Source organism: Helianthus annuus, chromosome 1 (genome assembly GCF_002127325.2).
Source record: "Helianthus annuus cultivar XRQ/B chromosome 1, HanXRQr2.0-SUNRISE, whole genome shotgun sequence".
In the NCBI taxonomy this organism is placed as follows: Eukaryota; Viridiplantae; Streptophyta; class Magnoliopsida; order Asterales; family Asteraceae; genus Helianthus; species Helianthus annuus.
The window spans coordinates 146,950,110-146,968,200 of NC_035433.2; the positions used below are offsets into that span (position 1 = coordinate 146,950,110).

At 38.3% G+C, this 18,091-nt stretch overlaps 1 protein-coding gene and 1 long non-coding RNA gene across 2 annotated transcripts; one reads left to right on the plus strand and one right to left on the minus strand.

Annotated features, from left to right (window-relative positions):
• Positions 1-609: 609 nt before the first annotated feature.
• Positions 610-1,659, minus strand: LOC110940939. The gene is made up of 2 exons (XR_002593686.2): positions 903-1,659; positions 610-827 (listed from the first exon to the last, which is right to left on the minus strand). It is a non-coding gene; the product is annotated as an uncharacterized LOC110940939 (long non-coding RNA).
• Positions 1,660-13,305: 11,646 nt separating this feature from the next.
• On the plus strand, positions 13,306-17,165 carry LOC110883560 (acetate/butyrate--CoA ligase AAE7, peroxisomal). Its single transcript, XM_022131284.2, has 3 exons — positions 13,306-13,597; positions 14,602-15,198; positions 16,167-17,165. Exons 1-3 carry the CDS (start codon positions 13,379-13,381, stop codon positions 17,061-17,063), a joined length of 1,713 nt encoding a protein of 570 aa, XP_021986976.1. The 5' UTR covers positions 13,306-13,378; the 3' UTR covers positions 17,064-17,165.
• Positions 17,166-18,091: the final 926 nt, after the last annotated feature.

Genomic DNA, 18,091 nt, shown 5'->3' on the forward strand with positions numbered 1-18,091 from the left:
TAAAACTGTTCGAACTCTAAATAGTTGAGATAAACATAAACAATTATATTTATATATATGATTTTCGAATGCTAAACGTTTGAAGTATAAATCCCGAATCGCTGACGTTTGGAACAATCCAAAATATATACATCTATATATATTTACCATATCTTATGAAGACATAACATAGTATATATGTTCAGATTCTATTTATATATTGTTTCAAAAGCATGCATGAATATATATGCAGTACTTATATAAACTTTATCAAAGTTTATTATAAAATAAAGTTGTAATTTAGGTCTTAATGTAAGACCATGAGTATACAAACATATATACAGAACTATGTTGTGAAATAAATTATTGTCGAAAACCTTTCAAAGTAAAGAGAAAATATGGTACAAGTATCCGAGTTTTGTTAACTTATAACGTCATCGAAATAAGTATGCCTTTATATTTATTTTATAGGAAAGATTCGAATTTCGATAAGTGTCGTTTAGACAATATAATTATGTTTGTATTTCGGATTTTTTACAAAATCGGGCAGAGTTACCTCTGTTTTTCGAATAACCTCGACAATCAAAGTTGTCGTATTTGTCAAACTCCACAATAATTCAATCAATGTAATCAAATATAAAACTTTCGCCGCGTAATAAACTATCGACTAAATATAAAATCTTGTAACGAGATGTCGGTTCGAGCTCGGTCGCGTATAACTATACTAAAAATCTAAACTAATTTCCGCGTCACTAAAACTTTACCGCGTCTCGTGTTGACTGAGTTTGACCTCAGTTGACCGAGTCAATCAGAACTGTTGACCGTTGTTGACTTATGTTGACCCGAACCTGAATCGAAAATAAGAGGTCAGAACCGAGTAAAATCTGAAGTATGTTTTACTCAGATTCGAAACGTAACCAAACCTGAACCGAACCAAGTTAACTCGTCTGACCCGAGTTGACTCACCGACCGAGTTGACTCGTTTGAGTCATCCGAACCGCCTGACCGTACCGAACCCGAAACATGGACCAACATCACATCTGCATAGACTGAATTGAATCCGGACCAGAACCCGGACCAAACACCACCGTTGCCGTCGGCCACCGCCGGTAACCCATCGGAGTATTACTGCCGTTGTCGACCACCAAAACCAATCTGATCCGCTGAACTATAACTGAGACTGCAAGACCCGAGATAAAACCCGAAACAAAACAAAACTGCATACCATTCGAACAACCAAGCTGAAATGAACCTGACCTGAAATGTGCTCACCGTCGGACCGCGACTCCGATCGTCGCCACGCCACCGTCGACGGCGGCGGCTCTCCTCTAAACTCTCCGGTTTCTCTCTCTCAGTCTCCCTTAGATATCTTTGTCGCTAATATGTTTCGTCGACGCCACTGTTCACACCGAAAATCAAGGAGTTAAGAGGGTGGTTGAGTGTGCGTGAGTGGCCGGAATATCAGAGCTGAAATATCACCGGAGTGTCGCTGGAATCTGGCTCTGGTTATCGAACCAGAAGAACGAGAGTTAAAGGAGATGAGGGTTTATAATCTGTGACTTTTGTGTGTGTATTTGAATGATTTGTTCTTGTTCATAAGTATGAGTTAGGGTTTCTACAAAGGTATGAAAAGAAGGATGGAGAGAGATGAGGGAAAACTAAATGGTAAGGGGGTGTTTACGGCTGATGGTATGAAAAAGGGATTAGGGTTTCTCACTTTAATACCACTTATATATACTAGGTTTAGTTAGTGGGCTTTGGGCTTGGGCCCAAGGCCCACAAGCCCAATCTTGTGTTTTAATTGGCCCGCTCGTTCCTACGAACCCGTTGTCAAAACACGAGCATTATCTAAGATCGTAAAATAAAATTGAAAGACATGTAAAATAGTGTCGGTAGATGTCGTTTGCGCGTTCGTTCGTCGATAACGGTAATAATCGCGTAAAGTCGCGTCATTCGTTGCTTTAAACCGTTTTCCGATCCGGTTTCGACTACTGATATAAAAATTTAATTACAAAGTTCAAATGCATTGTAAAAATTTAATATTTGTCGGCGTTGTTAGTATTTTTTCCGACATCAGTTCATTAGCGTTTATCGTTACGCAGTTGTTCCGAAAATTGTCATATGCGCATTTTAACGTCCGATAAGCGTTCGTAGGCATCCAGGAGCCTAATTAAGTTAATTCGTGCTTTAAACGCTATTTATTATCGCTCTAAACGTTTGTTAATCGCGTAACTAAAAAGGCGTTAATTACGGGTTGTCACATAACTGATAGGAAAAGAGGGTTTTATCCCGACAGTCGCCTCGACACGGCCCCGTGTCCAGCGGACACGGCCCCGTGTCCAGCGGACACGGCCCCGTGCTGGGTGAAGTTTTTGAATTTTTTTTTTGTGTGTGCTCGTGTGCATGCCCCTTATTTCCGAAAAATGATTTACCGGTTTTTAAACGTACACTTACCTGTAACATGTCGGGTACGAATTTATTCGTTAACCGTCTGAAGTGAGATCTCCTCTTCCTCATCCTCAATGGATCCTCGGTAGAGTTTCAGCCGTTGGCCATTGACTTTAAATGGTGTCCCATTTCGAGTTTTAATTTCTACTGCACCGTGTGGAAAAACATGGGTGACGGAAAAAGGTCCTGACCACCTAGATTTTAACTTACCAGGAAATAATCGAAGTCGTGAATTAAACAATAGAACTTGGTCTCCAACCCGAAATTCATTAGATTTAATATATTTATCATGCAAATTTTTCATTATTTCCTTATAAATTTCGGAGTTAGAATATGCATAATTCCTAAGTTCGTCTAATTCGTTTATTTGACAAAATCGATTTTTACCGGCATTTTCCAAATCTAAGTTTACGTTTTTTATTGCCCAGTAGGCTTTGTGAGCTATTTCTACTGGCAAGTGACAACTTTTTCCATAGACGAGTTTATATGGGGTTGTGCCTATAGTGGTTTTATAAGCAGTTCGAAAAGCCCATAAAGCGTCGTCTAATTTATCGGCCCATTCTTTTTTATTTATTCCTACGGTTTTTTCAAGTATTCGTTTTAAACCTCGATTAGTCACTTCGGCTTGCCCATTTGTTTGAGGATGATATGCTGTTGAGACCCGGTGATAGACCCCATACCTTGTTAATATTTTTTCGAGTTGATGATTGCAAAAATGGGTACCTCTATCACTTATCAAAGCCTTTGGTGTCCCGAAACGAGAGAACAGCTTTTTCAGAAATTTTACCACCACTCTCCCATCGTTTGTTGGAAGAGCTTCGGCCTCTGCCCATTTAGACAAGTAATCTACTGCCACAAGTATATATTTGTTTCCCCTTGAAGGTGGGAAGGGTCCCATGAAATCGAGTCCCCACACATCAAAGATTTCACAAACGAGAATGCCATTTTGAGGCATTTCGTTTTTGGAAGAAATATTACCTGATCTTTGGCATGCATCACATGTCTTTACAAGGTTTTGAGCATCTTTGTAAATGGTCGGCCAGTAAAATCCTGAATCAAATACCTTTCGTGCGGTACTTGCGGCACCATGATGTCCTCCGTATGGACCTTCATGACAATGATGGAGAATTCTTTGTGCTTCATTACCATAGACACACCTTCGGATGAGCTGATCAGCACACATTTTGAAAAGATAGGGGTCTTCCCAAAAGTAATGCTTTACATCAGCAAAGAATTTCTTTCTTTGATGATGTGGCCATCCTTTGGTGACTACACCGCTAGCTAAGAAATTAGCGTAGTCGGCATACCATGGTTCTTGTCTACTCTCTATCATTTCCAAGGATTCTGTGGGAAATTTTTCGTTGATTTGCTCGTCCCTGGTTGTCTCCAAAGCTGGGTCTTCTAAGCGTGAGAGATGATCTGCAGCAGTGTTTTCTGCTCCTCTTTTGTCCTTGATTTCAATGTCGAATTCTTGGAGGAGTAGAATCCATCTTATCAAACGGGGTTTTGCGTCTTGCTTCTTGAAAAGGTACCTGATGGCTGCATGGTCTGTATAGACTATTGTTTTAGAAAGAACAAGATAAGAACGAAATTTATCAAAAGCAAATACCACCGCTAGTAATTCTTTTTCTGTAGTTGTATAATTTTCTTGCGCATCATTAAGAGTTTTACTAGCATAATAAATTGGGTGGAAATGTTTTTCTTTTCTTTGTCCCAGGACTGCTCCAACAGCAAAGTCGCTTGCATCGCACATGATTTCGAATGGAAATTTCCAATCTGGCGCTATCATGATAGGTGCATTGACTAGCATTTCCTTGAGGGTTAGAAATGCTTGATTGCATTCCTTGTCAAAGATGAAGGGTGCATCTTTTTCAAGTAATTTTGTTAGAGGCCTTGAAATTTTTGAAAAGTCTTTGATAAACCTTCTATAAAATCCGGCATGTCCTAGGAAACTTCTGATTGCTCGCACGGAGGATGGAGGAGGTAATCGAGAAATAGTCTCTATTTTTGCTCGATCAACTTCCATTCCTTCGCTTGAGATTTTGTGACCGAGTACTATTCCCTCTGTTACCATGAAATGGCATTTTTCCCAGTTAAGGGCGAGGTTAGTTTCCTCACATCGGGATAGCATTCGTTCAAGATTATCGAGGCATTGGTCATATGAGTCTCCAAAGATGGAAAAGTCATCCATGAAGACTTCCATTGTCTTTTCGATCATATCATGGAAAATGGCGACCATACAACGTTGGAATGTTGCAGGCGCATTACATAGACCGAATGGCATGCGTCGATATGCAAAAGTTCCGTAGGGACATGTGAAAGTTGTTTTCTCTTGGTCTTCCGGTGCTATCGGTATTTGAAAGTAACCTGAAAAACCATCTAAGAAACAATAAAATTTATGACCGGATAATCTTTCTAACATTTGATCAATGAAGGGCAAAGGAAAGTGGTCTTTCCTAGTTGCTTCATTTAATCGCCTATAATCTATACAGACTCTCCATCCTGTGACGGTTCTTGTTGGTATTAATTCATTTTTCTCGTTAGTTATTACCGTCATACCTCCTTTCTTTGGGACTACTTGAACGGGACTTACCCACGGGCTATCGGAGATAGGGTAGATTAGTCCGGCCTCGAGTAGTTTGATGACTTCATTCTTAACCACTTCTTGAACATTGGGGTTCACTCTTCGTTGTGGTTGAATTACCGTCTTGTAGTCATCATTCATTAATATTTTGTGCGTGCACATGGAAGGGCTTATTCCTTTAATATCTACAAGCTTCCAAGCGATCGCGTTTTTGTGTTTTTTAAGTAAGTTAACTAATTTCTCTTTTTCTATATTACTTAATTTAGATGAAATAATTACGGGTAAACTACCTTCTTTGCCTAGAAAAGCATATTCCAAACCTTTAGGAAGTTCTTTGAGCTCGATGGGTGGGTCTTTAGAAGACACCTTATTTTGTGGCTCATCTAGATCAAGAACCTTAAAAGTTTGTTCTATGGCTATCTCTTCCTTGACAAAGTGGTCCTCTTCGTTGGTGGTATCGGGTGGTTCAGCTTCATCTTCAATTAGGGGGTCATTGTTGCCAAAAGGATATTTCATTGAGCGCTCAAGATCTATGCTCCTTTTGAATGCCCCTAATTGAAGAGGTAGATTGTTGTACTTCCGGTTTTTCAAAGCTTCATGAGTTTTTACAAAAGGTCGTCCCAACACTAGAGGAGCGTCATCAAGGATGACAAAGTCGGTTGGGATTACCATTTGAGTTGTTTGAACCAAGATATCCTCAACTACACCGATTGATTTTATTATTTTCCGATTAGATAGAAAAATGGGTATTTGAAGTGGAGCAAAATCACTAATACTTAATTTTTCGAAAATGTAGTTAGACATTATGTTAACACAAAGATCTTTATCGATTGTGATATTACTAATAAAGGAATTTTGAAAGAAACATGGAACCGGTGTAATGCTAATTTCAAAAGGATCTTCTTTTATTAGTGAGGTTTGATCATTAGTTAACTTAACACTTACCATGTCTTCAATTTTAGTATTAGTGTTTAACTCTTTTAAAAACTTGGCATGAGGGGTTATTAAACAATGGTTTTCGAAAGTAGGTGACAAGAGGTTAATTTCTTCGAAATTAGACTCTTCTTGAATTTTAACGTTATCGGACTCACCATTTTCATTGTTTAACTCATGTGTCGGTTTTTCACTTTCTTGTTCTTTCATTTTTACATTTTCAACTATCTCTACGTTATTATCATTTTTTTGTTCTTCTCTTGCGCGGGATTCCTCTTCCCTTGCGCGAGATTCTTTTATGCAACGTTCGATAGTTTTAATGTGTTCTAATATCCTATTGGTCATTTCGGTGAGATTGAAAGAATTTGGATCCTCAAAGCTCGAATCCGGTTGTTCGATCCTTGGCTCCTCATAGTACTCATATGAAGTAGATGGTTCACACCATTGTTCTTCATTGTAAGTATATGATGGATAAGGGTCGAAACTTTGTTCTTCATAGTACTCATATGAGGTGGGTTGTTCACGCCATGGTTCCTCATAATAAGTGTATGAAGGTGGTGGCTCATATGTTGAATCTTCAAAGTATGAGTATGAAGGCTCATACCTTGGTTCATCAAAATATGAGTATGAGGGAGGAGGTTCATACCTTTGGTCTTCATAGGATGTGTATGAAGTTGATGGCTCGTACCTGGGCTCCTCATAATGGTTGTATGAATTGGATGGTTGATATGAAGTATTATATTGAACCGAGCGTGTGTTACGACAATTAGTGCAATAATTACCCCTATAATCATCCTCATCATAGGTGTAGTTGTAACCTCTTGAGTATTGATCCATAAGAATCACTCAACAGACCACAACTGAGTCTCGGGACCAGAAAACACAAATAAGACGGAAACAGAAGCTGGACACGGCCCCGTGTTGGGTGAACACGGCCCCGTGTTCAGGGACTGTATCTGGGCGTTTTAATTAAAGTTACTGGTCACGTTGAGCACGGGGGCGTGTTCAGCGAGCACAGCCCCGTGTTCAGACTCTGTATCTGGGTATCTACTCTAAAAATATGCAGCACGGGGGCGTGTTCAGTGAGCACGGCCCCGTGTTCAGGCTACTGTAAATGCAAAACTAAACTAAAATGCAGAAAAATGCGCGCGTTTTAAAAAGGTTTTAAAAAAACTGATTAGGCCGTCAATTTTAAGCTTTCTTAAAATCCTTGTGTCCCCGGCAACGGCGCCAAAAACTTGATGTGCGTTAGGTGTAATATTATTTTGATGAGTATTTAAGCCCTTTTTACACTTTTAGCCAAGTTTTAAATTTATAAAACACGATATTCAGTAACACTAAACACACATATGGGCAAGTGCACCCATCGTGGACGTAGTATAGTGTTGGTAAGATACCGAGGTCGTCCAAGGACACAAGAGCTTTTAGTACCGGTTTATCCTCAACGTCTAATCAAATCAAAAAGGTTAGAAAAATATTTTAAACTAAGAAAAATAAAAACTAACTAAATGCTGAAAATAAAAATAAAATAAAAACAGATAGACAAGATGAATCACTTGGATCCGACACGTGTATTAGTATAACCTTTGATTATTTTTGCACTTTTGCACTTGTTTAAGAGATTATCTTAGTTATTGTAGTAGGCCCCTCTTTTGAAGGTGACGTTACCCTCAACCCAGTAGTTTGAGTCAGCAAGGATACAATCCTAAAGGGTCGGATTATTGAAAGATAATGAATTAAGTTATTAATGCAAATTATGGTAGGCCCCGCTTCTGGCGGTGACGTTACCCTCGGCTAAGTAGTCTGAGTCAGCAGGGATACAGTCCTAAATAGCCGAGTTATAGTATTAATAGTAGTTAACTTATGAGGGGGTCAAAGAGTTTGGATCCCCGCCATCCAATACCTATGGGCATTGAAGGAGATCATACTAAATTTGACCCAGGTCCCAAGCAGGACCTCTAAACGCTGAACAAGGGCAAGACCTTTACCAAACCGTTCCCTTAACCCCCGACCAGGTAGCCAACATACCTCCATATAGACCGTGGAGATATGAATGGTGAAAATCTTTTATTTTATATAGACAGTAAAATAACGCCAAGACACCACGGACAAACGATAAGGAAAGATCACCTTCAACATAAGTAACTAGTTATTAAAGTCATTAATACAAAACCAAATAAAAAGTGCAAAAGATTAAAAATAAAAAGTATTATACTAAACACTTGTCTTCACCAAGTGATGTAAGAGACTTAGGCAAACATGGCCTTGATTGTCAAGAACTCTTACGATCAATCTTGGATCCCGAGACGACTCACACACTCTACGATGGACAATGGATGATGGTGGTGGATGATGGTGTTATGGTGGTGGTGGGTGGTGGATGAGGTGTGAGAGAGGTTGATGTAGTGCGTGATACGATAAACGAAGATCAACACGTTGATTCTACGAATACCCGTGTGTCTCTTCCCCAACCCCCAAATTGCAACCCAAAGGCCACAGAATTTGAAGTGAAAAATAAGTTTTCTCAAAATTCAAGTCTGATTGTTTCATTCACTAAAGGGACATATAAATAATGACAGAAATTCGAAATGGGCCTAAAAAAGATAACGGGCCAAACACAAGCCCAAAAACAAAATGCCCAAAATACTTGAAAAAACATAAAAATGGAAAAAACTAATAGAAATAAGCGTTTTCTCGGCCCGGACGATGACCCAAACCGCTGTAGGCGGTTTGCAACAAGATAGAGCTCGTTCTCCCGTTCGTTTTGACTGGTCACACGCCCCAAACGGACCCCCGTAGCCCGAGTTAGAGCCATTTCAGTGAAGCCCCTTTAGTGACCTGATCTTGGGCCTCCAAATACAGGATGGCCCGCTCTTCCACGCTTGGGCCCGCATCAGAGGTGGTGTGCCAAGGGATGAGAGAGAATGAAGCCAAGCTCCTCTATTTATAGGCTGAACAGAAGGCTGGACACGGCCCCGTGCCCGCCGGACACTCTCTCTCCTCATTAATTGTAATTGCGAATTACAATTAATGCGCCTGCTGTACTTTCACCACGCCCCCGTGCTCGCTGGACACGGCCCCGTGGTGGGCAATGGAAGCTTCTACTGGTTTGTCTTTTCTGCTGCTTCCTGGGCACGCCCCCGTGTTCGCTGGACACGGGGCGTGTTCAGACTCTGTTTCTTCCTTTTTGCTTTGGGAGGTGCCGTTGAGGGTCCGGGCAGTCTACTTTTGTTCCTTTTCTTGTATTTATGGTAGAATTAGTGGTCTTTTTGCTTCTTTTGTGATTTTGAGCTCATTTCATCCTGAAAATATAAAAGGAAGACAAAAACACTCTTTTTCCAACATTAGTACTTAAAAAGGGTTAGTTTTACGCCTTAATTGATGTGTTTTATATGTTGCATTTTACACACATCATGGTTCGTAATAGACATAACTGAATCTCATATTAGTCGGGACACCCACTGCAACGCACGAGCCTTCCCACTATTTACTTTTTAGAGTTACTTTTATTTTTAAGTAAATCACTAGTAAACTTTTATATATTAGATTAAATTTTAGGTATATGCCAGTTTTATGGAAAACGTTATTTGAGAATCTCACTTGGAACGACCTTCTACAAATATATGAGGTGCATCAGGAAAAGCATGGAATACCCGACATGATTGGTAGCTTGGATTGTCGTCAATGGCATTGGTATAATTGTCCAACCGCATGACGAGGTCAACATACACGGGGTGACCAGAAAGGGCAAACTTTGGTTTTACAAGCGGTTGCGTCATACGACCTTTGGATTTGGTCGGTTTTCTTTGGTGTAGTCGGGTGTATGGACGACATTAATACCTTAGAGGCTTCACCATTATTAGAGAGCTACATTTCTGGAACGATTCCAAAGGCCGGTTTTCATGCAAACGAGAACGACTACGAGCATGGCTACTATTTGGGCGATGCTATATACCCGTAGTATTCGATTATTGTTAAAACGTTTTCGGAAACGTTCGATGACAAAAGAAAGTATTTTAAAAAACTACAAGAGTCTTCGAGAAAGGACATCTAGAGGTCTTTTTGGGTTCTACAGCAACGATGATATTTTATCAGAATCCTTGTCGTATGTGACATAAGGATAGAATACGAATGACCATGTATGCTTGCATCATTAAGCATAATATGATCATAGAGGATGATGGAAAAGCGATATGCCAAAAGTATATTCCGGAAGATTTAGTTGAAGGAACCCAAGCAACAATGGAAGAGAGACTCGTAAATGCTCAACTATTGCGATCTAAGGAAACACATAACACGTTGATTGATTTGGTCGAGCATGCTTGGGTGATTCGCCCAATGCGACACAATGGTGACAGCGGAGAAGATTTCGAGGAAGAAGAAGTTGAGGAATTCGAAGCCGGGAACTTTGAAGACGTAGGTTTGGATGCTGTAGAAAACGAAGAGGAAGAAGGAGAGAACGACGAAGAAAACGAAGAATAAATGTATTTTTTAGTGTAATGTTTTTATTTTATTTTAACGTCTTTTTTATTTTATTATATTGTTTTTTATTTAATGGAATGGTTTTTAATTTTAAAAAGTTAGAAATTAATTAAAAAAATTGAAAATTAATTAATTGAGTAATGATGAGATAGGGCTTTATGACTACAGCCTTAAGGGGGTGTTTGGGGTTGAGTTTTGAAAATAGATTATGCGTTTTGAATAATCAGAATCAGATAATTAGCTGTAACAAAACGTGCTGCAGAAAGATAGTGTTTGGATTTGATTATGTTGTTTGATATCACAATAATCAGATAATCAACATTGTTTGGATTTGATTATGTTGTTTGATATCACAATAATCAGATAATCAACTATTTGAGTGTTTGGCAAATATATATATTTTAAAAAAATAAATAAGTGAAAACGTAAAAAATCAATTTTTGGATTATCACGTTTTCCTGCAGCAAGGGGTGACCTACTTGTGGATTATCACGTTTTGAACTCTAATAAACGCAAAAAATCACTTTTTATTAATTTTTTACCAAACACTCAAAATAGATTTTTTACGATTTCAAAACACATTAATCAAATAATCAGGTTGAAAACGCAATTCCAAACACCCCCTAAGTGACATAACGCCCCTGTTTGACGTGACACAACACGTGTCGCATAACGCCCACAAAAGGGCTTTATGATTACGTATAGCCTAATAGCATGGGTCAATGGTCGCTCATTTCTTCATCCTCACCACAAAAACATACATTCTAATTAGGCCCAATAGACCCATCCTTAGTTCTATTAGGTAACGTTTGACATCTATCATCACTCATAGTATATTATAGCAAGAACTTAGAACTACGTAGCTTAAAACGTTTTATGTTCTCTTTTATTTAATTGTGTGGTCAACATTAAGCTAGAATGCAATCTCATGTTTTCACGTCGTTGCTCACATTCAAAATTGAGTATATTTACCTTTTATTTATAGCTAAAAGTTCGTTTGTTAAGTCTCTAACTAGTTATTTTCCGCCCGTGCGTTGCGGCGGGACCTGATGACTACAAAAGGCGTGTAAGCAACGACAAATATATATCGAATATCAAAACATACATAAAATGACGTAGTAAGGATAGTCACTCCATCATAAAAAACGATTTTAAATAATCTATTATATAATCATAGGACCCACGCGTCCTACGCGTTGGAAATTCGGTTGTTTTCAGTTTAGTTATTACGGTGCTAACACGTTAAAATATGGATGAGCTCGGTACCGGTAACGGTAGCGAAAGTACCGATCTGGAAAATCATCGAAATTAGGTACCGACACCGAAAATGCTCGGTACAATACGGTATGGTATTTGAAGGTATAAATCAATAAATACAGGTATGGTGCTAGACCGGTGTCGAACCTAAAGTAACGATTCTGAAAACGCCAAAAGATGGATACCAAATTGGTACCGAAAATGATTTGGTACCGATACGATACCGGTTCGTTTACAGGATTTGATACGATTTGCTCATCAATATTCTAAATATCCAAGTTAATTTTACATGCTATAATTCATTCATTACAGAAAAAAAACAAAAAAAGAAAGCAAAATAAGTTGTTGTGTATATAAAAACTCATTCAAACGAAAAAATAGTTTACTTACTGTGTGTATGAAAAGTAATCTAAACGGTGCAATTACTTGCATTGCTGTGTTGCTACAGGATTTGTGAGCTCGGTACCAACCGGTACCGAAAATACCGTTACCGAAATCCCCAAAAGTGGGTACCGGTACTCAATATACCTAGTATGGTACGGTTCGATACCGGTCGGTACTGGTACAACACCGGTATTTGAGAGTAAAAACCGGTGAATACCTGTGCAGAACCGGTACGGAAAATACACCGGTTTGGTAAATTTGAGACCGGTACCTATACCCGGTATCATTTGCTCATCTCTTAATTCTAATTTTTAATAATTCTAATAATTCTAATTCTAATTTTAATTGAATAATATTATCACTATTCATTCAGCTTAAATTTTATCATATATGAATATGAATATGAATTTATCATATATGAATTCTTTACAAGTATTTTAAAATAAAATATTCGTTTACAATAGATGCACTAATATATTGATTAATTGAACTAAATGCAAGTTAAAGTTGTCACGACCATAAAAATTATGCAATCGTTTGGTACATTTTAATTGAATGGTTCATATTTGATTGGGGTTGTATGGGTAACGGGAATCCAAATTATTTTGATGCTAAATATACATATATTAAAAAACCTATATTTAACAAACAAACAAGGTAAACAAACGGACTTTTTGTATTTTTGTGTAGTATTTTTGTTTTGTTATTTTTTTTTAAATAATTTAATCATATATAATGTTAAGGTTAAAAATCAATATTGTTTGTGGTTTTAATTTCAATAATTGCCAGTTAATTTGTAACTCAGCATGCTCCTAACTTTCATTTATTTATTTAATATCAAAATACTTTACAATAATATATGATTATAATTCACTCAAATATCCATTACGAGTGAAAATTCCACATGACATTTCGAACATACCAAAAATCCTAACTAACCGTATTCTACCATCTTACATCTAGCGTTTTCACTCTTTTTTTTTCTGGCGAGTCTAGCAACTTTTACATGTCTTTCGGGTAAAATCCGAAACATGATCTAAAACCGGGCAATCCGCTAGATTTGCCATTCTTTCAAGATGACGGTGGTAATGTGTCAAAGTACATGATCCGCTAGTTTAACTAGCGGATGTGGTGGTGACGTGTCTTCATTTCAGGACGAAAAAGTCTACATTGAAAAACAATAAGGGCTACAATGTAACTTTATCCAAACTCAAAACGTTTCAGGCTGTTATTTGAGCGCTCATCATCACAAAAAATAACATTCAATATCCAACAGAAAAAACTAACAACCAGAAGAGATAAGCCGGAGAGATGAGGTTGCCGGAGAAAGACATCGACGATTTGCCGAAAAACGAAGCGAATTACACCGCATTAACACCCCTTTGGTTTCTTAAGCGAGCTGCTTTGGTTCATCCCAACCGTAGATCGGTTGTACACGGTTCTGTTCACTACACATGGCTGCAGACTTACCGCCGGTGCTGTCGTTTAGCCTCAGCTCTTTCCAAACTCTCGGTCGGATTCGGTTCAACGGTAATACGTTCATTGTTAAATAGGGATTACAATTACAACTGATGATGATGAAGTATATATAATGTGTATGTAACTGACCTTTTCGGATTCCATGATTATCGTGATTTAAGAACACAATTAAATAATTGACTGAAGTTAGAATTAGGGGGCGATGGATACACGCTTAGAACAGGGAGATTTTTTTTAATAACCGATTTCCCCGTCTATTGAACAAACATCCTTAAAATTTGCATGCCGTAACGTGTTTAAAGTCATGGCTGTAGATGTGTTTGTAGTCGACAAGGGGGCCACTTGAATCATGTCATCTTCTGTTAGCTCACCCTTGCCATTTTCCACCCATACCGAGACAAAATTGTTGAAAAACCGTGTTCCAAAACAAAGCCGTTGCACTAGAAGGCGTTTTGTTTTGGGTTGTCACCTAAGATGCAACCAAAACAATCTCTTCTTCTTCGGTCCATGGTGTTCTTGCCATTTGAGATAAATTTTTAGAGAGAAATAAGAGAGTTTTTTTTTTTTTTTTTTTTTTTTTTTTTTTTTTTTTTTTGTGAGAAATAAGAGAGTTTTGTGTGGCAAAAATAATAGTAGAAATAAGGTTGGTATTTTTATTTTTTTTATACCATCAGTATATTACCGTTTATTTTTAAAATCATTTCCAAACTCACTACTTCCCTGTATACCGGTGTCAGGTCACCGGGTTTTAGGGAAAAAATAACCCCAGGTCGGGGGCGGTGTTCCCAGACGAGGCCGGGCTTCACCGGCCTTCCCCGACCCCCACCCTTACGGTTGGTTATATAGGTGTTAATAACTATACCGCCACTAAAACTCATTGTCCTTTATAAATTAACATATTTGTTCTTTTATTTAATTTAGAACTTGATGGATTTATTAACTGAAATGTGTTCTGCGTGTATAATAATTAACAAGGAAAACTTGTTAACTAAACTAACCAAATTACTCTGCTGCATTTGTTTCAATATATCTCAATTCATACTATTCATTCTCAGGTAGCAGTGATTGCACCAAACATCCCAGCCATGTATGAAGCCCATTTCGGCATTCCAATGAGCGGAGCAGTCATAAACGCGATTAACATTCGTCTAAATGCTCAAACTATTGGCTTCCTTCTAGAACACTCATCATCAACAGTCATAATAGTTGACCAAGAGTATTTCAAACTTGCAGAACAAGCTTTACAAATTCTAAAAGATAAAACACAAGCCAATTTCAAATATCCACATTTAATTGTTGTCAAAGATGAAACCATTGAATGTGATCCAAACAACCTCCTATACGCTCTAACAAAAGGCGCGGTTGAGTATGAGAAGTTTCTAGAGTTCGGTGACCCTGAGTTTGCTTGGAAGCCGCCACAAGACGAGTGGCAAAGTATTGCTTTAGGTTACACTTCGGGTACAACGTCTAGCCCTAAAGGGGTGGTGTTGCATCATCGCGGTGCTTATCTGGCGGCTACTAGTAATGTTGTGATATGGAGTTTGCCGGATGAAGTTGTATACTTGTGGACTTTGCCTATGTTCCATTGCAACGGTTGGTGTTTTACTTGGACGCTTGCCGCCATATGTGGGACCAACATTTGCCTTCGACAGGTAGATCTTCACTTTACATAGGTGTTTTATCTCAAACGGGTCAAATAAAAATTTAGAGTAAAATGCCAAAATCGTCCATGAGGTTTGACTGTTCCATCCAAAATGACTTTTTTTGTGCATTTCAGTCCTTCACCTTTGTCTTTTTTTGCCATTTTCATCTTTGAGGTTGAGGTTGATAATTTATTACGACTTTCGTCCCTCGAAAAATGGCCCTCAAGGATGAAAATGGCACCTCAGGGACGAAAGTAGCAAAAGTAGCTAAACCTTAGGGACGAAAATGGCATTTTACTAAAAAAAATTAGATGAAAGGGGAACAAGTCAAACATGAAGAAAATTTATACAAACTGCTAGGTGATCTTATCATAGATTTAGATTATTATTATTATTATTATTATTATTATTATTATTATTATTATTATTAGTATTAGTATTATCATCATTATTCTTATAGTAATTTTTAGGGTTATTGGATTTTAATAATCCTAAGTTTCTCCCGTTGGCCGATAATAATCTCAACTTTAAAAATTCTCTCCAATAATCCCAACTTGTAAAAGTTTGGCTGCCATTGATCCTTTTCAGACATATAAGAAGTTGATCTCCTCAGTAGATTCAATTACACCTAGAGACTCCTTAATTGATTTAAGTGCACCTATGTTAGAAAGGGATCAACGGCGGCCAAACTTTTACAAGTTGGGATTATTGGAGGGAATTTTTAAAGTTGGGATTATTATCGGCCAACAGGTGAAACTTAGGATTATTAAAATCCAATATCCCTAATTTCTACAAGAAAAGCGACAAAAAGTGTAAACGGGTCAAGCTAACCCGAACTAAAAAGTAAAAATGACCCGTTCAAACCTGAAGTCATTTTTACCCGTTGTTATCAGAACCACAACCCTTAAAAATGTTGTTATCTAATTCAGTTTCTAAGACAAGCAGAATTGGTATTGATGGCTAGTTGTTTTGTGTAGGTAACAGCTAAAGGTGTTTACTCTGCTATAACCAATGTAGGTGTCACACATTTTTGTGCCGCCCCGGTAGTCCTCAACTCGATAGTAAACGCCCCACGAAACGATACAATCCTCCCACTCCCCCGCCTTGTCCATGTCATGACCGCAGGAGCTGCCCCGCCACCAGCAGTCCTCTTTAAAATGTCCCAAATTGGGTTCCGTGTGGCCCACACATACGGTCTCTCAGAAACTTTCGGGCCATCAACTATATGTGCATGGAAGCCCGAATGGGACAACCTCCCTCCCGAAACCCAAGCCAAACTAAACGCCCGCCAGGGCGTACCCTACACCACACTCGAGCACTTGGATGTTGTAGACACCCAAACCATGAAACCGGTCCCACCCAATGGAACCACCGTGGGTGAGATCGTGTTTCGTGGGAATGTTGTTATGAAAGGTTACTTAAAGAACCCAAAAGCCAACTCTGAGGCTTTTGCACATGGGTGGTTCCACTCGGGTGACTTAGCCGTGAAACACCCAGATGGTTACATTGAAATAAAAGACCGGTCAAAGGATATCATAATATCGGGTGGTGAAAATATAAGTAGTGTTGAAGTCGAGAATACTTTATATCAACACCCATTAATAGTCGAAGCATCGGTGGTGGCTCGACCAGATGAGAGATGGGGTGAATCCCCGTGTGCTTTTGTGACGTTAAAAACCGAGGTAGACAAATCGGATGAAGGTAAAGTCATGGACGATATAATGAAGTTTTGTCGTGAGAACATGCCGGGGTATTGGGTCCCGAAATCGATTGTGTTTGGTTTGTTACCGAAAACAGCTACGGGAAAGGTTCAAAAACACTTGCTAAGGGCTAAAGCAAAGGAAATGGGACATGTTAAAACGAGTAAGTTGTAAAAATTTATGTTTAATGTTGTTAAATTCATATACAATTTGTGTAAAAAATGTTATGTAAATTGGTGCATTCATTTGTTTTATGGATTTGTATTATATTTTTAATTTGTTTTAATGTAAATTTGTATGCAAGCTATGTCAAAACTTATGATTTTAGAAATAAAAAAATATACGGTCGGCACCCCTCACAGTTGTTGTGTAACACCCCGCCCGATCAAGGCCTGACGTGTCATTATAACGGTAATAAAAAATCAACACTACATTCCTTTAGTGATAAAACATTACATTTTAGGGTTTAAAAAATCGGGTTATTACAATTATTACCCCCTTAAAAATAATTTCGTCCTCGAAATTTCACTCAAAAGAAATTAATTATTGTAATAAACTATGTTTTATTCCATAATCCAAGGAGTTCAAAATAAGAAACGACAAAGTCTTTAAAATCAAATGACAAGAATTTAAAGTAGGGAAGCTCTTTCTTAAGGTTCTCGACTAGGGATGGCAATGTGTCGGGTTTGGGACGGGTTTAGGTAATCCCAAACCCAAACCCGATTAGATAAGCTTGTCCCAAACCCGTCCCAAAACCCGTCGGGTTTCTAGCGGGTAAATACCCATCGGGTATCGGGTATACCCGCGGGTTTCGGGTAAACCCGTTAATTTAAAAAGATTACTTGTTGGGTATACTCATCTCAAAACCCATTGGGTATCTATCGGGTAACTACTAACCGGTTACATTTTGTATTGTTATTATAAAAATATACATCAAATAACTACAATGTATACGGAATAGAATACCTATATGTGTAAAAAATGGATGTATCATATATATACATATTAATAATATAAAAGAAATTATATCGGGTATACAATCGGGTAAACGGGTACACTTTATCGGGTAATTGGGTCGGGTAAACGGGTATATCACTAAATCGCAAACCCGTCCCAAACCCGCGAAAAAAATAAAAACTATTCCCAAACCCGTCCCAAACCCGATTAACCGACCCCAAACCCGTCCCAAATGTGTCGGGTTT